The sequence below is a fragment of the Psammomys obesus genome, unplaced genomic scaffold (assembly GCF_907164565.1).
Source record: "Psammomys obesus unplaced genomic scaffold, mPsaObe1.curated_primary_1811, whole genome shotgun sequence".
NCBI lineage: Eukaryota > Metazoa > Chordata > Mammalia > Rodentia > Muridae > Psammomys > Psammomys obesus.
This window is the reverse complement of record NW_026591450.1, coordinates 1,441,440-1,464,105: the sequence shown is the minus strand read 5'-3', so window position 1 is coordinate 1,464,105 and position 22,666 is coordinate 1,441,440. Positions and strand designations below refer to the sequence as shown.

Genomic DNA, 22,666 nt, shown 5'->3' with positions numbered 1-22,666 from the left:
TTGTAGGGTTGCTAAGGCGAGCACAATACATACAGGAAGGACGGCGCATCGTTATCTACATGTAGATTCCTGGGTGCCAACTTAGTCTAGTGCGCATGGCAGCACAAAAACACAAGAACGTGCCTTTTCTTTGAAGCTGCTTTGCACCACAGCTTCATACTTCTGCTTCTTCGTGTTAACAGATTTTCTTTTTGATTTTGTTTTCCACTGCTCACTGCCATTAGAAACATGCTTTACTTTCATTGATGGACTTCGAGTTACTACATTGCGAGCCTCAGTTATTATTTCTAGCAGTTGTTTTATAGATTATCTGGGCTCATGATCGTGCCAGCTACAAATGGCGGGAGAGTCACTCCTACACACACATGCTGCGTGTCTTTGATTTCTTCCTGCATCTCTGGATAACAGCTTTACTAATAAACAATAAAGCATCGCCAAGGGGGCCTAATGCAGAGCCTCTTGTGTGCAGAGTACCATGCAGTCCGTGAATGGATGACTCAATATTGTTTAAATGTCTTCCAGAATTCTTCCTATATTGATCTAAAGAATGGAATCTTAATGAAAATCTTAGCAAGTGTTTTTATCTTTGGGTAGAAGCGAACTGATTCTAGTATTTTTTAAAGAAAATATAAAGGGTGCTAGACAGACGTGCTCGAGAGTACTTCTTGTTCTTCCAGAGGAGCAGACTTAGGCTACCAGCGCTCACGCTGGGCAGGCCACAATGTCTGTAACTCCAGTTACAAGGGACACTATGCCCTGGGGCGGGGGTGGGGGCACATACATGCAGAATACATTTACACAGAAACATGAAAGTACACAGAAATGAAGATTTAAAATAGAATGCAAGGACTCAATAACAGTCAAAACAACCTGGATGGATACAGTTCCTGAGCATGAGATTTAGCACAAAGCTCCAGTGATCAGATGCTTGTTATTAGCACAAGATTAGAGCAATGCATTGATGGGATTGTGGGACTCCAGAGGCAGACTCAGAGTAATAAAGTGAAGGAGGGTCTGACAACAGCATCAGAATGGCTCACAGGAAGAACATCAATTACTTCTGACACTTGGCTCTACGGCATTATATGCTGACACAAGGAAGAATCTCATACCAAACACAAACGTTAATTTGGAATGAATTATCAATGCAAGAGCTAGAACCTTAAAGCTGCTAGAAGAAAAGATAAAAGAACATCTTTGGACATCCCAGGAAAAGCAAATATTTTTTGAGAGACTACAGAGCATTAACAATAATACAAAATCAAAGAAAGGAAATGAACTCTCTTTATCAAAAGTCATGGTTTCAAAGTGAACAGAGAAGATATCCATAGTAAGATCTGAACACAAAATACACAAAAATGACCCCCAAAATATTGTCAGTTCGAACAGGCTCAACCCTGAGCAGAGAAATACAAATGAACACCACCAGGGGGAGCCAAGGCACGGCATCACAATAGCACCTTGTGCCTGACTGACAACACTGGATATCTATGAGTGTGTAATAATAGGCCCAGGGCTCACAAATGTTGCTGGTCTGGAAAAAACATGAGATCTACTTTCAAATAAGTTTAGCAGCTTTACACATACAGCTACCCCATTCACCCCAAAGTGATGGGAGGGCATGTAAATAAATAATTTTTTAAAAAGAAAAAAAAATAAATAAATGAAAACAAAACACTGCGTTTGTAATTTCCTTTAAGACACCCAGCTCGTGGAGTTGTGGAGATGTGGAGATGAGGGCTATTCTCTTCTATGTACAAATAGGGAAATTTTCATAATGAAAATGTGTAGCTGGGGGTAGTAGCACACATCTTTAATCCCAGTACTCAGGAGTCAGAGACAGGTGGAGACCTGTGAGTTAGAGGCCAGCCTGGTCTATAGAGACAGCTCTAAGACACCCAGGTCCTTACACAGAGAAACCCTATGGGGCGCAGGGGGTGGAGATCTGGAGGAGGGAAGAAGAAAATGTGTTTTCGTGAATAAAATAATCTAGGGCAACAACATCTGAAAAATAGTTTTATCTCAGGTGAGACTTGCCAAGTTTTATAATGCAGATTCTAAAATTAAAGAGAGCTACAATGTTAACATTCTGGGTGTAGATTTTCAGTATAGAGATTAGTATTTCTCAAGTAAATAAATGCGGTTGCTGTTAAGGGTCCAGCACTCTCAGGATGTGACTCAGCAAAAGAGCCAGCCTGGCCTGACCCTAAACAAGCAATCAATTCAAACGAACTGGAAATGCCTGTCCGTATACACCCTTTACGCTCAACTGTACATTTTAACATTTATACATTTTCTTAAATATTGCTCCAATTTTATCATTTCAAGTAAAAAAATAATTAAAATGCCCAAGTCACTGAGGCTCAGATGTGGAACCAGACTGGTTAGGATATTTAGGACAAAGGTCATTTCATTCCCCAGGTGACTATACTCAGGGACAGGGAGGAGGGAGTGAAGAATAGATGTTGGAGCCAGCACTTCAAGCAGGCGTTGCAACAAATGGTGGGAGAAAATCACCAGTAAAATAAGGAGAGCTGAGAAGGCAAAAAGCCAACCAAAAGGAGATGAGTTAAAGGCTGTGCCCTGAAACAAACTTCTCACAGTGCAGGGACACCGCCATATACTCACACGCCTGGTGACAATGGGGTCAAGGTCTCTGAGGTCCCGATGGCTAAGAGTCATGAGATCGGCATTGAGGGTTCTGATGCGCTGCAGACGAAGGCGTATGTACCGTGCTGAGGTGAACTCCAGCAACTGGGGTGAGGGGTCATCAGCGCTCGGTCGGCCATTGATGAGCGATGTGTGAATCTGGACACAGCCAAAAGTACATGTCAATTTTATGCATATGTAACATGTACACATACACACACACACACACACACACACACACACACACACACACACACAAGTACATATACAATAAAGCCCTGGGACAGAATCTTCACAAAGGTAAATCTGAAAACTAGGCTTTGTTAGAAAAACCTCATCTGACACACGTTAGGTACTCACAAACAGTGATCCTCCTTTTGCGTCAGATTGTGGGGTGCCCACTCCACTACCTCAGAGATGTCCAGAACTCTCTCAGCAGCACACTTGTCCCTTTAACACCTACCAGTTATGCTATGGCTTCTCAGAAGCATACGCCTAATGCCATGAATGCCTGAGAGGGTACGGAAAACATGCCCCAAACTTAAGGATGCCCGCTCTCTTAGCCACCTCTGAAACTGGAGAGCTTCCTGCCCGGCTCCTGACATGGAGAACACGTGGGAGGCCTTACAGTGCTCTCTTATCAAGAACGGACTGTGTCTGCTTCACTCTGAGTTTATTGAAGCATATACTGAACACCTAATTCATGGGCAGCGCTACCCTCCACACCTCTCAGAGGGCGTGGGAAGGAGCAGTTGCTCCTCTTAGAAGCACTTTTGCACTCTGATTTTCATCTATCTGTGTTTTAGTAAACAGTCTCACTATTTATCCCAACCTCATGATCCTCCTGCTTCAGCCTCTGGAGTGCTAGACTTGCCAGGCCTGCTTCTCTTTAGTATAACATGTGTTCTCGCCCTGGTTTCAGGGAAGATTCTATGGGGGAAGGGGACAGCAGAGTGAAGACTGGGGGAACCCTATGCTGGGAAGAAACCAACACGATAAGACAGGCCCCAGGTGAGGCTGCTTTAGACAGGCAGGCAGCCAGCCTGGGACTAAGGGTGATTGATTCCAAATGTTCAGCATAGCCCCCCATGATGCATAGCATGGTGGCATTTGAGGTAGGGGTCTCTGGCGACAAAAAGCCATTTCCGCCCTGCACACTCTACCTCTCCATGCTCAAGCGGCACCAGTTTAGAATAATATGAGGTGCAGATGACTTCGTTGTCAGCTCTGTAGGTGGGAGGCCCCCGTCTCGGAGTGATCTTGTAGCGTGTCAGACACTCGGTGTCGCTGACTGCATAGTACTGCCAGGGTTTGAACTCAGTGCCGTCCACAGAGCGCTCCAATATCCAATTTCCAGGTCGAGGGGCATTGGCGGCTTTGATGATGATATACGCAACTTGAAAGACCTGAAACAAAGAAAATCTCAATCCAGAATTAATAAGTCAAACACAAGATGGCAAATACTACAAGAACTCACTTGTGTGTAAAAGAGCCCAACTCAGAGACACACACAGAGTGTAGAATTCTGGTTACCAGGGGCTGGAGGGAGGACACGGAATGGAGGTTGGATACAAATTTTCAGTCCTGAAGGATGGACGAGGCATGCTGGTCCAGTGTATAACAGTGTTGCTATGGTAACACTCCTGTACTCTTTTCGGCTTTAGTTAACAGAGAAACCTTCTGTGCTCTGACCACGCTCACAAAGATGCTAACTTTGCATTTACAGATATGTGGTGGTTGTTTCACAGTGTGCGTGTACAGCAAGCCGTTTGTTGTCTATGCTGCTGAGCACAACTATTTACACCTGACCGCCAGGGACACGTGCTGCTGGTGATAGCTTCCAAAGTGAACAACAACAACAGAACACGGACTTATTTCCCGTCTCTAACGGTGTTAGTATTAATACGGGATTGCTCTGCTGTTTCCAGGGTCTTCCTCTGTTTGGGACTGACAACAGCAGTGTTACTTTACCTTAATGGGAATGTTAAATACAGTTCATAAAGTGCGCTGGAAAGAACACTGAGAGGGGGAGAGTTCATCACAGTCTACTGGAAAGGCTAAAGCTCAAAATGTGGGCAATACTGAAAGCTGGCAAAGATATGGAGCAGCAAGAACACATGAGAAGCCAGGGTTTCATACAAAATTGTAAGCACTCTCTGTATGAACCAATAACCACACTTGCTGGTAATTACCTAGATGAAAATTGGCACAGAGATGATTACAGCAAGTTCATTCATCACTGTCCAAACTTGGAAGCAATAAAAAGTGCTTCCATAAGTAAATGATATGCAAACATGCCAGTCAATGAGAAGAATATATGTGTGTGTGTGTATGTGTGTGTATCTATCTGCATAAAGACAGGAAGGGGAGTCACATGCACACCACTAACTGAAAGAGGCCACTCTGAAGAGGCAGTGTGCCGCAGGATTCCAATTCTGAGACATTCTGGAAAAGGTAAAACTATGGAGGCATCAGAAATGCCAGGTTATCAGGGGCTTGGGGGAGGGGTAAGCAGAAGGGAGCAAGGGAGATGCAATGATTCCATACTGTCCATAATTGTGGACACATGCCATTATACAGTGGTCAAAATATGCAGAACACACACACAAGTCGGAAGAGTAAACCGGAGGCTTGGTTAATAAAACACCTGTGGGTGAACATGGGACCGTCGGCTACACAAATGTCCCACGTCGATTCAAGACCTTAACCACAGGAAGAGCTCAGGTGAAAGACTGAAGAATAGTGAAGCACATACTCTCCATTCCCTTCATGAACATAAAACTACGTAAATTATTAATGAAAACAAAACAAAACAATGAAGTCAATGAGGGAGGATGTAAGCAGGAGGAAGGCAACTGCAGTGTGAAGGAAACAGCTAAACGCAGCTTGGGCTTGACCAGGATTCTTGAGCTCTAGGTCCAGCACTAAGGCGGTATCATCTCCCCCAGCCCAGCACTACCCAGGGCATTCCCAGCCGCAGCAAACTCCCTGGCTCTGAGACACTGTTTTGCTTTCCCACAACCCTTGCTTTCCTGCTGATTCAAAATCTGACACAAACCCTATGCTAGAGTTATGAGAAGATGCTAAAGTCCACTGTCACAGGACTCTCAAACATCACTTCTAGAATCCATAAGCTGTTTTTGTATCTTTGTGTGTGTGTGTGGGGGGTAGATTTCTGTACACCTGTGGAGGGCAGAAGTTGTTTCCACCAGGCACTTTGTCACAACATCATTGAAAAGTAACTGATAAACCAGTGTCTGTGGATTGGGGTTTTGTTTAGGGGTTAAGGAGGTGCTCTCAGGATAATGGGAGATTATTGCCTACATAACACATACATGTAAGTGTTTACATAATAAGCTTTGCATGTCTGCAGCTGTCCACACATATGTTTGTGTATGCATGTGTACACACAGGTCACAAAGTTACCATCTCTGAAGTTCTTGGTTTCTGTTTGCTTTAGCTTCTTCTTACTAATTTCAGGACACACGTGCTCCTAAGAATCGACCCATCACATACCAACTGTGCAGCTGCTGTTTTCTTAGGAATCTGGGAACAGCAATCCTGTCTCCTTATTATAAACAACTGTTCAACTACAGGAAATGCTCCCTGGCAGAGGTTAGCCTGTGAATGTCACGGGTGCCTGACACTGGCTCTCCGTGTTTGTGTGGTGTGTCCTTCTGTAAGGCCATCACTGCCTCTCAAGAACTCAGAAGTTTGATACATGAAGACAGAGAAGGCCCTTCTCCTGTTTGCTCATCATTGTGTGGCTGTCTTTCAATTATTTTTCACCACGAGAACAGAACCAATGAGTGCACAGGGCCAATGAGCATATGCAAAACCCAGACTGTGCAAATAGAGGTACCGGTCAATATGGTGATCATGCAGCTCACTGGGCGGTGACAGAGGCATCAGAATGATGTTTATACTCCTCCAGCTTCACACTTGGAAAGGAGGAGAAGCAGCAGGCTTACCCCAAGCCTGTCAGGAGTGCTTGCCTACCATCTCATATAATCCCAAAGATCCCAGAACTGGTTCTGTGCCTGGCTTCCATATTTGGAAACCATCCTTGCAGGTTTCCACACGAATCCAGGCATTCTCCTTCCAGGTCCTCAGCTAGGACTCATGCCACCTTCAGGGAGTGAGCATTGACCACTAAGAAGCACCCTGAGAGTTGAGCTCTCTTTTTGCAGCAGCAGCAAGCAGCCCCTACATCTCCCTCCAAACCAGCTCCATGTCTCAAGACTCGGAACAGCTACTGCTCAGGGACATCTGCACTTTCTATCGTGACCGCTCAGGATAAGCAGGGAGAAAAGGATGGGGAGGGGCATGCAAAAGCAACTAACAAATATTAATTTGAGAAACAGAGTTAATTACAGCGACCATGCTGTGAGTTGTTAGGATGAACTCTTAGAAGCTCTCAATTGCATTGTGAGGATGATGAGAACTAATGTTTACTCCCTTCGATGAGGAAACTAATGCAGAGGAAAAGGTTTGTAACTTTCTTGGACTCTCACCAGTACCAAGTTCTATACGTCAAGAAGTTAAGTCAAGCAGTCTGCTCATAGCTCTCTGCCTTGACAGTCTACAGATGTAAAGAAAACGGTGAAAGGAATTCGAGGTGGCTGTCGAGTACCAATCCAGTTTTTCCAGTTCTTCCCATCAACTAGAAGCAGTTACAGCAATACTAAGTTCTCATGTCAGACCTTACTAGACCCTTGCCAGCCTTTATACAGACCACTGAGCCGCGTGTCGAACCCAAAGCCAAAGGGGAGGGCAACAGTGGCGGGGAAGACTAGGCCTGCATGCAGGGACAGCTAAGCCACAGACTGATAAAAAGCCTTTTATCAGGAAGCAGGTCATTGTTCTCACAGTCTCTCAATAGTCCTCAAGGTCCCCAAATCAGAGACCAGGAAGCAAACTGAAAGAGGAATGCGGGCTGTGGTTCTGATAAAGAGGAAGAGGATGCTATGAAAAATCTAAATACAACTTTCTTTTATTGGCCATTGTTGCCTCAATAGTTCTCAGGCTCTCCAAAATGGGAACCAGAAAAAGAAAAACAAAAACAAAACAAAACTGGACTGAGCTCTAAGTCTGATAAGGAGGAAAGGGATGCCATAAAGACTCTAAATATAGACTGTGTCCCCTGAAGCCCTCCTGGGGCTGACTCTACACTCCCCAGTTTTCCTGTATTAAAGTCCTAACTCCTCACCCCTTACCTCTGACTGAGACTGTGTTGGGAGATAAGGCCTTTGAAATAAAAGATGACTGTCAACGAGCCTACTATCCTTACAAGAAGACCTGAAAGACTCAGGTGAGAGTTCAGCAAAGGCTTTGTGTGCAAGCACAGAATCCAAATCCAATCCCCAGAATTCACATTAAAAACAAAACAAAATAGAAACAAATCATGAGACGGTGGGTAGGAACTGCAATCACAGGCCCCCTCCGAGGAGGCAGGGGTAGACACAGGCTGATCTCTAGGTGCCAAAGCTCAGCCAGTGTGTTGAATTCCAGATTGGTGAGATTGGCTAGGAAGACAGGTCAGTCCTCAAAACACACAAAAAAACGAAGATGGGTGGTTCCTAAGGGAAAGACACCCTACGTCATCCTTTGGCCCCCACTGTAAAACACATGTACATATATGTGTATACTCAAATGCACATAACAAATTGAAAAAGTTAAAGATGATTGCGCTGAAAGAATAACAACTAAGGTTGTCCCCTGGGCTCCACACGTAATGGGCATGCAAATGTGCATGTAACCGTCCACACACATGTACCTGTACACACATCATAGGTACACACGACCAATGAAGAACTTAGGGCAGGCACACATGTGAGAGTATCACGTGAAGACAGCCACCTGCAAACCAAAGACATGTTGACCTTACACCTCAGAACACGAGTGGAGAAACTTCTGCCCTTTAAGCTGCCCTGTCTGTGGTATCTGTTCCAGCAGCCTCAACAGACTAGGACAGTCCTAATTCACTAATTCCGGTTGAGGAGAAGATCTTACACATGATGGAGAAGTGACAGAGTCTGCCAACAAACGGAATCTTAAACCCCTGTCCAAATAAAGCCCACAAAACTTCTGTTGCCCGTTTCTGCCTTTGTTTTGGTTTTAACATGCTTGAGACTAAACTGTCTCCTCTTGATGTAAGGCTGGCTGAACACAAACTGTTGATGGAAGCATTTTCATCAGACTCTGAGTCATCGCTGTCCTGCCAAAGCTGCAGCTGATGCAGCCGTTTTCAAAGCTGCTTCATGACAGATTTCCACTCGGTGGCCTTCGTTAATGATCACTGAAATGCGCATACACAATGCCACATAAATATTTCAGGCACACATCAAACGCTGGCTTTCTACAGAATCCAGACAGGAATTCTGGTGTGAGCCTCAATCTTAACCTAAACAGAATAAATGCATCTGGATCGCAGACATCGGCAAGCACTGATAACCTCATTTTCCAAGGTCAGAGGTCCATTCCCTATCTTCTTCGTACCATTGTGCTCTCACAGATACCACAGGGGCTGGTGACAGGTGTAAGTCTCTCTGGGAATTCCTCATGGAAGGACCTACCTGCCCTTCTGGTGGTGGTTGAATAGGGAACACTTTATTTCTGACATCCTCAGGGGAAACAAACTTGTCACAGTCAAAAGGCATCTGGGTGAATAGTTTTACGGGTATTTCATAAATCGTTATCGCTTGAGGAAGCCTAAAGAAACAACAAGTTTGTACTTTGTAGGCTTTGTTGTATATGAAACCGTCAGATAATGAAATTTAGAAACGCCACTTGGATTCACATCTCCTTACTTAAGAATGAAGAGGCTGCTGTTTGATAGAAGGTCCAGCCATCACTCAAGCTCCTGGCAAAGCAGTAAGAAGGCATGTGCCAAGCTCAGGAACTCCAGCTCTTGCTAGAGAGGCATTGCCTGCAAGGCTGATTCTAGGAAAATCCCTCAGGAGCAATTACTGTAAAGTGGGTTGGCTGTTTAACTATAAGCCTTTCACTGAAGTCTAGCCTACACAGTTGAGGACAAAAGGAGACAGCCTCAGAAACGAGGAGAGAATTCTGAGTTCGTTTTTCTTTCACTTTTGGCATGATATTAACGTGAAATAAACAGGTCAAAGTCCAGTGAGTTCTCCCTCCCCCCCCTCCTTCCTTTTCTGCCTGCCTTTTCATCTTTTGTGGAAGGGGAGGTGGGGAGGACTGGCCTCCTCAGACCACGCAGGTTTTTTTTTTTTACCCTACAACTCTTAAGAACAACCCTGACCATCCAGGAGCATTCACTTTTGAAGCATGCTGCGATACGTAAACACCCAAGACTGTAGCTAGCAAGAGGGCTCAGGGATAGGAGCCCATCGAAAAAGCAAAGAGTCAGCTTATTTAATCAGTAATCTGAAGACTGGAAAGGAATTTTAAAGCTGTCTGTCAGGGGTAGACCTGTTTTCCTTCAGCTGCAAAGGCAATTTCCAAGAGCCGAGCAGGAAGCTGCCCCATGCTACTGCTGCCACCCTCACAGCACAGGGTGACTAGCAAGAGTTTATTACTCCAAAATAGAAAGTCTTGAACCGCTTTACCTGAGAAGCTAAAATTGGAAAGGAGGGTGCTCTCCATGCCTATGTGTTCTGGAACCTTCTTGTCATCAAAGATTCGTTGTGGGGTTCTTCCCTTTCTTCCTTTCCTTGAAAGCTGAGATAGCCTAGCAAGCGTCAGGGTGAGACAAACCTGGTTGTGACCAGCAGGGACAGGCCAGTCCCAGACCGGTCCACACAGAGGCCTTGCTTTCATCCCCAGCTGGATCTGCCCAGGTTCCACCTATCTGTCCTCACCTTTGAGATTACATCAGGCTTTTCCTCAGTCATGAGGCTCTTGATGTGTTCTTGTCAAAAACAGAGGTGGCAATTTATAGTGTCCCATTCACTGTTTCAGGGAAAAATAAATAAATAAAAAGCAAAGTTGAAGGCTGTGGCTTATTGGGATATGACATTTTCTCCTACCTCCCTGTTGAGAAGACATGGGTTCCCCCAAAGCTTTGACCTGTGACTGGGAGCTCCAGGACAGGGAGCCTGCTCTTCCCCAGAGGAGAACCAAGGCTGCTTTTCTGTGAGAAAGGAGGGGGAGACCTTAGCAGTGATGACACTGAGATGAGGAGACACCAGGACAGCTTTGCCTTCAAGCATCTGACAAACACTGATTAGGCCTGCGCTGTGTTGAGAGGAATCACAAATGCATCAGCAGCCTTGAGGGTCTCTCGGATGTGACTGCCTGAGTCACAAGGAAAGGAGAGGGGCTGGAAGGGTATCTGCATGTAACAAGGGAGCTCAGTCTACTTTGGAGAAGTGGGGTGGTCAGAGAAGTCCCATCCAAATGTGAGTGTGAGAAGAGAAACGGTGTCTAGAGAGCAAGGTTCAAGAGGCCAAGGACAGAGAGAGAGGGGAACAGGTCATGGGAACACAGCATGGGATATAAAAACTGCAAGCAAGCAAGCTAGGTGTCCCAAGTGAGTAGAGCCAGAGGGAGGCTGCAAAGGTGATGTGTGCCTCTCAGAGGCCTTGGTATCCCATGACAGTTTTCTTAGGCCACTGGGCGTCATAAACCATGGCAGGACAGGACCAGCAGCAATGAAAGACAATGGAATTGGACTCTGATGCTTGGGACCCAGGAGAGAGGGTGGTAATGACTTTGAAAAGGTCAGAAGAGCAGGGCAGATAAAGAGGTCCCAACGAGTTTCCTGAAAAGTTAAAATGTGAGTGAGAAAGAAGAACCAGAAGTCAACAGAGGGCTTTCCAGCCCTGGACATCCCTCTTCCCTATGAGAGAAGGAGGCACCCTCTCACTCTGCCCTCCAGTCTCCGTGCAGAAAATCCAGGCTGAAAACAGCACAGCATCCCCTGGTCTGCACACTGATTAGATGCCGGCCCAGCAGACACAGCAGCTACAAAAGGGTTAGGGCCTCATCTCTCCACACCTTTGCCCAAAAGAAAACACACCACCATGAAAGCAGTGGAAGCAAAGGACCCGCCTCATCAAGCCTCACAAATCCAACTGGGGTCATTGTCTAGAAGACCTGGGAAAATCTCTACTGAACTAACGCCACGAAACGCTGCACAGTGAGTTATACATTTACCACTCTCGAGAACCATAATGGTATGTTTTCTTTCCTTTGGTCACTGACTGAATCATTAACAGTTTTTGCACTGGAGAGATCAGAGAGTTCCTTTCCGTATAGGCAAAGATCTTGCTCTGGGTATGAATTCCTCATCTGAATCCCGTGTGAAGATCCTCTTTTTGTTTTGAGACATCTTACTTCACTGAGCGCCTGGAAGTTTGCAGACACTGAGTACAAATAAAGCTCATTAAAAAACAAAACCATACAGACATGAAGAGTGTTCAATATATAAGAAATGCTTTTGTTATTTAAAAATAAGTATGGTGGAAATATAAAATAATAGGGCACTGCAAAAAATAGTACAGTGTTCCTTAAAAAAAAAAAATCACAGGACACAATTACCATATGGTTCAACAATTCCAATCATGGTATGTTCCTGCGAGAGAATAGATACATTCAAAAAGTTATTTATTCACCAATGTTTATAGCAGCATTATTCAGAATAGCCAACAGTTGGAAACAACCCAAATGTCCATCCAGGGATGACTGATTAGGCAAAATTTTGGAAATACATAACAATAGAAAGTTATTTGGCCTTAAAAAGGAATGAAATTTGGACACAGTATGCAACACGGGTGATCCTGGGGGTCTTTGCACTGAGGGAAGTAGTGCAGACACAGAATTATAAAAATAGGATTGTCCTACTTATAGACTGCCTGGAGTCATAGAAAGAACTATTGTGAGGTCTAAAGAAATGGTTGAGAAATGCTTTCAGATGATTTGACTTGCATTCCCAGCGCTCACATCACATGACTGGTAATAACCTATGACCAGCTCCAAGGAAGTCCCATACCTCTGGCCTCCATGGGCACCTGAACCCGTGTACACATGTCTGCTTCATACATGTAAATGCATAAATAAAAATACAATAATTTTTTTAAACAAAAAAAGAAAGAATCGCTGTTGCCATGCCCAAGACTGGGAGAGTAAAGTAGAAAAAGATGAAGAGGCTCTAGGGTTGGGGCGCGGATAGCTGCATGACGAACTGCACTAAAAACATCTGAACACCACACTCTGAATGTTTAAAGCGATAAACTTTATATTCTGAATACTTTACAACAAACAGACTTTTAAAGATAAAGACAACATAGGGAGATGAAAGTGAGCAAAGTGCTCAGAAGCAGCTTTCCATGGGAGACTGAGAAGTGTGCGCTGAAGTGAGCAGGATGGAGTGTTCCCAGGCAGGGGCTGTCTAGAGAAGCCGATAAACCAGGGAGCTGGAGGAAAGAGAAGAGCGCAGAGGATGTTTGGAATATTGTTCTTTACATGACACTGTTTCCATCAGGCTTTTCCTAAGCTCTGGCAAGTGGAGCCACTTTACCAAAAGCAAACCTCAGTGCCCACAGCTTCTAGGGCTCTTTGGTGGCCCCACAAATGGTCTGTACAAAGCCCCACGGCTCACCAGAACACTTGCTCCTCGGTGCTGCGTTCTGAAAAACAGATAGCCAGAGTGGGGGCCATCAGAAGAACAGAGCTGTGGTGACCCTGAAAGCCTGTGGTCTCAAAGGAGCCCTACTGGGTAGTGGCTGCTTTTTTGGTACTTCCCTCAGAGGAAGAACAAAGGTGTCTAACTTTGATCCCACAATAATGAAGAGTGGAGAAAACAGAGAAAGTCAGCTATGAGGGCAGACAATTTTGATTACCTCAATACTGTGAGGAAGAAACATTAGGACTGTCAAAAATATACCAGGTCAGTCACGCAATGTTTCACTTTTTGAAGAACAGTTACGAAAAGCCCATATTTGACCCAAGCACTATGATACTGTGGCTCTATGGAAATGCTTTACACCTCTGACCAATTTTCCTAAAAACCTGAAACCTAAGAGTCTATTAACTTACAAGAATAAAAACAAGTGAAACTACTACAAGCAGGCTCTGGTAAGAATGAAGCCTACGAAGGCTCCAACCAGCGCAGTCAGCGGCTTAAGCTGGAAACTGATCTCACGGCCTCCACGGCTTTCCCAGGGCATCTCCGTTTGGACAGCTGTGCCATCCAGCTAATTATTTGCAGCCCTAAAACTTGATCTCAGGGTTTCCCAGGCTTCATTTCCATATCTCAGTGAGGTTGAAGTGCAGGCCAGAGCAAGGCTCCTTTCTTGGAGCACACTCCCGAACCGCACACGGGGAACACCTTCTGAGAAACGCATCATCCTGTGATTCTGTGAACAGCGGGAGTATCCCCCACACGTATCCCCCACCTGGTGCTGCCTGCTACAGACTCCTCCTTGGGGTTCGGCCGATCGCTCCTCATCTGTCAAGAAGTTACGGTACTGACCATTGTGGGGAATGGTGACACAATATATTTATGAATCTAAACATGACTAGGCATAAAGGAAAGGGGCCTTGGGTGGGTGGTCAGGTCCACGCGGAAGCACTGTGCTTGGATAAACAGCAGTACTGCTGCACGATAGTATCTGTAGATTTCATAGGGCCCCAGCGCCGAGGGAACGCACCCCCGCCACCAGCCTGCCCAGCCACTAGCAAGTCTATCTCTATCATCGCTTCATCAGAGCTAAGGTTCACGGTTGGATCAGCTCGGTCCCTCTATCCACCAAAGGGCAGTGCATTCTCACTGACTGGCGTTTTTAAATCTTCCTTCCATGTAGAGAATTCCAAAACTCAGTTTAATGCTTTCCACGATATAGCCGTAGGGTAATAGGTCCTGAAGGTTTCTCCACAGCTATCTGCATTATTCCCAGCGTACAACGAATGTCCTTTCGATGCTAGGAGCCACAGCTGAAACAGGGCTAAAAAGACGCTAAACCAAATGCACAGTGGGGATGTGAGGCAGCAATGTCCCATCGCTTCCCTCGACTGCTGTAGTTCTCATTTGATAGTTTCTCAAAGGGATGACACCGTTCATTCTCTGTTTTCACTGTTGTTAGAAGGAGACTTGGAAATCCAGGTAGTCCCAGACATCTATACTCAAACGTAGCAACATGCCACTGTCAGGATACAAAGCAGTCTGACAGCCTCGATGGAGATTATAAAAACATAATTCATGCATAAAAAGATGATTAAAAAGACCAAATACTGTGTTCAGCCCAGTGCACCTACCTGTATATCCAATATAATGACATAAGATAAAACTGAGTTACTGATTAGTTAATTCTCTGATATTCAATAAGGAAAGAAAGAGGGAGGAGGGAAGAGGTAGGAGGTTGAGTGCAGGGGCCTTTTAATCATGATGCCAAGAAGTTTCTAGAAAAACGTTCAGTCACCATAGACATACAAATTGAACAATATTTTTGAAAAAAACAAAAACCCAGACTAATAAAGACTGCATTTGAGGGCTGGAATGTAGCTCAGTGGTAGAGCACAATCAAATCCCTGAGCTCCAATCCTTGATACTCTCCAGTATCAAGATACCCTACAATGAGAAAATAATCAACATCACAGCCGCAAAACTATTCAAGGATTTATAAGAGCACCAAACTGGAAACACAATAAAGAAAGCATTATATACCTCTATAATAAAGTATTGTTCCGTCTTTAAACACTGTTACAGAAATTTAGCTGCTGGCCACAGAAACAAAAGCAAGGCTGCCTGGCCTTGGCCCAGTCAGCAATGGCTGTGCATATGAGAGGCAGTCTTCTCGGCTGTAAGGCAGTCCGAGTTCTGGGAGAAGAGTTAGGATGCTGAGCTCTCTGCAGCAGCCACCCTCTGAGTTAGGATATACTGAGCTGTCCTAGAGTTAAACATGCTCATCTCCTTTGGTCAAATCCGTTCCTCGAAAAAAAAAAAAAAAAAAAAAAAACAAAGAAACACATCCAGAAAAAGACTTTTACAAGAATGCCCACAGGAGCTCTTACACAATGGACAAAAGCTGGAAACAAGCCTGACAAAGAATGGATAAACAAATGTCGATCATTGGTGCACTCGTAAACTACAAGACTGCTCAGGAGAAGGCGCAAACCCGGACAGGATGCTCAGAGAAAGAAGCCAGATTGCAGGGTGTGATCCCACTGCTAGGAAGTTATATATCATCGTGTGAACTCTTCAAGTGGAAAAAAAAATCAGAGCAGCAGTTTCTCTGGCTGGAGAGAGGAGAAGACGAAGCTGACGGCAAACAGCCTGGGAAGGTCTCAGGGGACACTCGGGGTGACCGAATGGGAACGGTCCACGGTTAGTAAGTGTGTGGCTTACTCATGATTCTGTGTCTGTCAAAACTCATCCAGCTGTACCTGTGTAGGCCACTGTCTGCGGCTGACAGCAGGCCCACCCTAACTGAGCACAGCACTCAGTGCTGATGAGAGGTGCCAACTGCTGAAATCCTGCCATGTCACGGAGCTGCAGTGGCTCCGGCACACACCACCGAACGCCACACTTTGGCACCTTGTTCTACCGTCAGGCTTTGATGGCGGCACCTGCACAGAGCACGCGCAGGTTTTTCCTTATCGGGGTTCCCTGGACAGTACTGCACAGCAGATACGTACACAGATGAGGTGCCACACATCAGCTGGTGGTGATTTCAAGCACACATGAGGATGGGATTAACGCATTTCTAATACACCTTATCACATACAGGACTGGGGTTTGGGTTGGTACCCTGATGCCTGAGAGACAGTCCCACCCTGACATCAATATCCCATGGACAGCAAGGGATGGTCGCAGAGCTGTGTGCGCAGAAAAAGGAGAGAAAACGCTTAGGTCTGGATGTGCTACCTCAGCTCCACAACGCTTCACTCTCTCTGCGGCAAGCCTTTCCCGTGCTCCTGTCCTGTCTCCTGCCTGTCCTTCCTCATTTCCTCCATCTTTCCTTCTGAGAAGCTCCACCCCAAGCCCTTCCCGAGTCTTTTCTTTCCATTTACAGCCCCACGGAGCAGGTGTTGACCATCTACTTCCTATACGAGAGCACAAGCCCCAGGAGGGACCAGCTCCTCTCACTGATGACAAAAGAGACGTTGCTGTATTGCTTAGTATAGATGAAGAGCTTCCTTTTTCTACCGAGAGTTTTGTGTGGCTATGGTAATTGGCCTGTGCATCAACCAATCCTGACACTCCAAAAGCCAGCAAACAGCAACTCCACGGTGTACTAAGTATGGACAACAGGGCTCACTTATGAAGAAGGGAAACCCTGATTGTTAAAAGTGGGGATGATGAGGAAAAAAAAAATCCTTTCCCTTCCTCTTCGGCATCTGTGGTAGGTGCAGATTTGTATGCTTTTGCCTATGTGTGAGTATGTGTTTCCGTGCATGCCTGTGAATGTGGAGGCAGCTCTCTGGGAGTTCAAGGCCAGCCTGGTCTATACAGCATGCTCCAGCCTACCCAGGAATACCTAGTGAGACTCTAAAGCAAAGGAGGGAGGAAAAGCTAGACTAGATTACAAACTGTATGGAAGGTCTCAAAAAAATGTCTGCAGAAATTACAATTTTTATTTAGCCCTAGCATAACAGGAAACAATAATAATTTTTTTGGGTGGACTTCCCTTTCTGTCTACAAATGTGCAGGCAGCTTTATTTTGATGTAAAACATTTGGGAATGGGAAAAGCATATTGAGAAAGAATCTTGCAAAACCATCCGCCTTCATTTCCCCAGAATCCCGCTGGAGTCCCAGCCAGAGAAGCTGACTTTGAGACAGACAAGATGTCCAGGGTAACTGAAAGAAAGAAACATTGTATATGAAAAACAAAATGAGATGGTAGACACGACTAACAAAATATGCATTGTGAAGATTAGAGGAGGTTACAACAGAAGAAATAATTCTCTGTGAGCAGCAGGCACAGTGTGGGTTACTTCTAAACAGTCAAGAGGAGCTAAGGATTTCTTCTATTTGTTTTGCCAAACAAATGTCAGAAAAACTTCATGTCTGAAACTAGAGAGGTCAGTACGAACCCTGACATGGTATCACACTGGCTCTCATGGCAGCCTGAGGTAACAGAGGCTTCTGTGAGGGAGCTTTCGGAAGGGTATCAGCTTCTATGCACAAGCCATGATCAGTTTGTTATAAGGGCACAGTTTACAGGTAAGATCTATGAATCTTTCAGGGTGTCTTAGAAAAGTGGTTTGTCTGTTTCCTTACAGCAGCATATGCCACCTAGCTCTCATAGTTTATCAGAGGTTTAAGGGAATAAAACACAATGGACATCTAAGCTAATGAGGCTTTACAACTCCTGTGTAAGAGCTCACACACAACAATGGTTCTTCTGTGATCCCATTCCCACAACTAAGTGTCGCTTCCTAATTAACCTACACAGAAAGCAAGGCGCCTCCAGAAAGCGGCCCCTCTGTTGGTGCCATAGGGAACATTTCCTTTCTCACAAAACAGATTTTATCTTAAAAAGGATTTTTTTTTTTTAATAACAGATCTGACCCTCCTGGTGAAAATATTTGAACAGGCTGTAAGACTTACTTAGAGGAAATACAAAACACCAATTCAATTTGCTTTCCCCTTGGTTCCACAGTATGGGGTAAGGGGAGCCCAGTTCTGAAAGCCACCTCCAAAACATGGAAGAAGTGCTGCTATCCACAGAAGAAAACAGTGGACAGGCTCCAACGACATCAATAAAGCTCTGTACACTCGTCAGCAAATATTCCTTTTAAAGTGACCCTCAGAACTAACCAAGCACTTTTAATTTACACGTCAAACTATGGTTTCTATTCACTGCATTATTTCTTTGGCAGGGAGTGAGACTGATCTTTTTAATTGAAAGCTCAAGTTATTATCCATAAGAAAAAAACACCCCAAACCATAGGCCTGGGAACTATTATGCTAAAGATGGGTGATCATTACAGAAGGCCATGAACAAAGCTTTTAAAAGCTTTAATAGTGAGCTGCAGTTACACTGGGAAATGTTCACGTTAACGTATAAAGTAAAACACGGGGACACGACTGTCTACGTCACAGAATCTCAGCTGGAGGAAGGGAGGCATCTGAGGATGCTATGTGATGGCCACGCCCAGGCTCTTGAACTGCACCCTTGAGCAGTGGACATCCTTGAGTCCCAGCCTTGAGTGAGCTGCACAAACCCTCCGCTCTCGGACCCTGTACTCTCAGTTCAGTCATGTGTCACTCAGGGTGGTAACTGACCCACCCTGACCAGGGACCGGACGATGACTGTGCAGATTCAGTGGCACAACCCAGATCAGAGGTCCACACAGCACAGGCCTGGCACAGAAAGTGCAGGTAGGTGTTATGGTGTTATCAATGGTTCACTCAGAGCAAAGGGTGGCAAGTGGCTCTGCCTCTTCATATTCACCTCACTCTTCTGTTCTACAATGAACCCATTTATTTTCCAAATCTGGAAAGTTACCATTGACTTAATTCATTTTTTAGTTCATCCAGTCAGTAAAGTCTAATTAATGAGACTATATTAAGGTCTTGTTTAACATCTCTTGTGGTATCTGAAGGTCAGAGAAAGGACAGTGATGGGGGTTGGGGGGATGGTTGGTCCATAAAGCACCTGCCACACAAGCCTGAGGACCTGACTCTGGATCTCCAGCACACACATAAACGAGCCAGGCATGGTGATGAATACCTGAATCCCTAGTACAAGGGGGGGGGGGGGCAGGAATGGAAGGGAGGTCCTAAAGCTCGCTACCTAGCTGAGGCAGTTGGAGAGCACCAGGTTCTGGGAGCAATTGTCTCAACAGGGTAGGATGGAGAGCATTAAAACAGGACACTTGATGCCCATCTCTGGTGTCCACAGGCATGTGCAAACACACACCTGTGAACTAGCATGGGCTCATGAATACAAACACCTACTTGTGCACACACAAAGAAAAGGGACATATAAAGAAACGAACCGGGGTTTACCGGATGTAAGAAGTCAGTTGGGCACGATGCTCCACTTATCATGCTACCATACTCTACTCTGTAAGAAGACTCCTTTGGTGCCACTCTCTAGGCATCTGCCGCACCACCAAAAGCCAACAGCAATATAATACACCCATAGTAAACAGTGCTGCTTCTCAGTCTTGCCCAAGGCATTCCCCAAGTGCCCTTAGTCCTGGGATGTATTAGAAGTCAGCCGTGCGTGATTTGGCTAGGAGGATTCTAAAGTTTGCACTTTTGTTCCTAGCGGTTTAGGATCTGGCTGACCACCACAGCAAGATGCTGTGCCAGGGGATCCACAGCTGCTCCCCTGTGCTTGCACCACCGCAGGGCACAGTGAGCGCTCACCTGCTCACTGGAATACTGAGATAGGCATGACTAGCTGGCAGGTGTAACTGTCAGTTCTGTTTCTCGAGGCTTAGAGTCCCTCAGACCACAGGTTTCTCCTTCAGGAGGCTGGAAGCCTGCAGAGGGAGGCTACCAGAGTGCGTCTGCCACCTCGCTCTTCCAGCTTCACCCAACAGCCTCTGACGGGTCTTCGATAGCTGAATCCATCTGCCCAACTATCCAGCATTTCGCAGGGAGCCTCCTACTCGTCCATGAAGTCGGTGTGAGGAGGTTCTCCTCCAAGGGTGCAGGTGTTAATAATGCTGGCCCTCTCTCTGTTCCTCCGTGTCAACACAGTCTGAACACTTCCTGACATTGACCATGCCCCTCTCCATGCTCAGCTCATGTGGTCTCTGTTGTCCTGCCTGGACCCGGGCTAATGTAATGCTCCACGCCTTCCACAGTGTGTTAAAGTGTTTAACTGTAATAAAATACAGGTAACACTGCGATTGCCGTTCCAGCCATGTAAACCGTGTGACTCCGTGGCATTATTTCGTGTTCTGTAACTGTCACCGTCACCCATCTAAACGACCGTGTTTCTTATCATCACTTGATGCTCCCATCAAATATTAACTCCCGTTTGTTTTGTTTTGTTTTTCCCTTCTGGTACCTGCAACCGCCAGTCTACTTTCTACCCCAAACCCTATAATATTTCTTCTTTTGTGTTTGGCTTTCCACCACTTCACGAAGCAGTAGAGGCGCTTTTGCAGGGTCTAAGCCTACATGACCTGGCGTCGAGAAGAACTTACGAACGAACGCTACCATGTCAACCTCGGCTCCACCCTTACCACGGCTCACTAGATTGACACATTTCTGCTCCTTAGGAGCAAGGCTAGCACATACGTTGAATCTCCGCTGGTTTTATGAACAGCTGAGCTAACCGCAGAGGTTCTCAAACACCACCAGTCAGCAAAACATATGAGCAGGAGTTATTCATGCAAAGTGGCAAAGAAGTAAGCCCAGACACTGCACCCGAACTCCCTGCCCAGCTGGAGACCGCATGTCCTTCTCTAGGGTCAAGCTGGTGAGTCTGCCAGACCCTCCCCAACCGGTCAGATCCAGCCCAGGTCCCACATCAGTGCTCTAGGCTAGCCCGCCCAGCCACCCCTGCCTCTACAGCAAACAACCCCTAGGGTTCTGTCAGGACCTGCCTGGCCTGCCCCTCACCCACCCATAGTCCAATTCCCACATCACAGACCCAGTCACATCTACCCCCACACTCCAGGCTTGGACCAGGACCAAATGGGTCAAGAAGTATTGCCAGAGAATACTGTATGCCATCTCCCCCACACCCGGGGGCAGCAGTGAGAGCAAATGTGTTAAGAAGCAAGGCAAACATCAGAGGGCCGCAGTCCCCCTCCAGCGGGCCTGGGCCGACCTACCTGCCGTAAGTCCAGGGTGATGGTGACCCAGTGATACTCTCTCCCGTTCTGAATACTGGGGCTCTGCCACCAGTTATTGGTGCCGTCTATCGCGTGTGATATTGGGTGGCGCTCTGTCGAAAGAAAACAAAAGCACACGTAGCTCTCAGCTCCGCACTTTCATTCTTAAACCGCTAAACTCCGTGCAAAGGACTAGCAGCCAAGCTGAGAGGGTGTTCAAGGATGCTCAGCAGGAGTCTCCAGTTGCTTCAGGAAGTATAAATTCCCATGGGTGGGCCCGGGGCGCTGCTCAGAGACGGAGCTCAAAGCCCCGCATTCAATCCCGGTACCCACAAAAGTAAGCTGCATAAAGTATCTCATGGGTACTTTCCCATGGACAGAGTACTTGCCTCTGGGATTCGTACTGTTGCCATCACAGACCCGGCACTGGGCGTGTCGAACAGGCCGGCCCGGCACGTGCTCCACAAGCTTGCAGAACATCTCAGGCCCCTTCTCACCGCAGGTGGCATTGGTGCTGATGCGGGCATTGGTGGCCAGGTTGAGAATGGCGGGGAACAAGCCTGGAAGCCAAAGTTCAAAGGACAAATCAGCCAAGCCGAACTTCGCAGACCAACCCCTGAAGACTGCAAACCCACATGCTGAGGGAAGGGACCTGTCACCAAGGCTGGGTCTCCACCCACAAGGCAGAAGTCTCACTGATATGAAGCTCTGAGACGGGACTCATCTGGGAGATATGAAGGAATTTTCTGGAGTAATTAAATCAAAGTCTGGGTTTCTTTTTAGCACAGGTGATTGTGGGAAAAATACAGAGAATGGGTACACTAAGATTTGGACATTTTGCCACAGGTGTGGTTTATCTGAAGTAACAAAAACATTTATCCATGGGTAACCTCAGTGTTGGGGAGTGGGGTGTCCTCATGCCCTCCTTTTTAAATGCATCAGAAGGTAAGCTGGGGTGACAGAGAAATGGGTACTTGAAGAGGTGGTTGAAGAGAAAGCTGCTAACAGCAATCGCAGAATCCAGGTCTCAGTGCACAATTCTAGTCCTCTGACTGCACTTTTCCTATAGAAATGTTCAAGCAATGTGTTGAAAGACAAGTTATAAATTCACACCCTGCCCAGAGACATTTTTGACCTTCCTCAAAGGTGGGTGCCTGCTGCTGCCTGTCTCCGGCAGGACTTGCAGGGTCTGCATGTGATTTTCACTATTTTCACTTTCTTTTCTCCTTCATGGTGGCCAAGTTCTTGGCTGTATAAAATCTTAGAACACAAAGATCCAAATTTCACAATTCTCCCAACGCCCAT

At 46.0% G+C, this 22,666-nt stretch overlaps 1 protein-coding gene across 1 annotated transcript in view; it reads right to left on the bottom strand.

Annotated features, from left to right (window-relative positions):
• Positions 1–22,666, bottom strand: part of Lama1 (laminin subunit alpha 1) — a 116,747-nt gene that overhangs the window by 74,487 nt on the left and 19,594 nt on the right. The window contains exons 2-5 of the mRNA XM_055610183.1: positions 21,751–21,921; positions 21,362–21,474; positions 3,813–4,055; positions 2,629–2,808 (exon numbers count right to left, since the gene is read on the bottom strand). Of these exons, the coding sequence (XP_055466158.1) occupies positions 2,629–2,808; positions 3,813–4,055; positions 21,362–21,474; positions 21,751–21,921 (707 nt within the window). The remainder of the gene's footprint in view (positions 1–2,628; positions 2,809–3,812; positions 4,056–21,361; positions 21,475–21,750; positions 21,922–22,666) is intronic.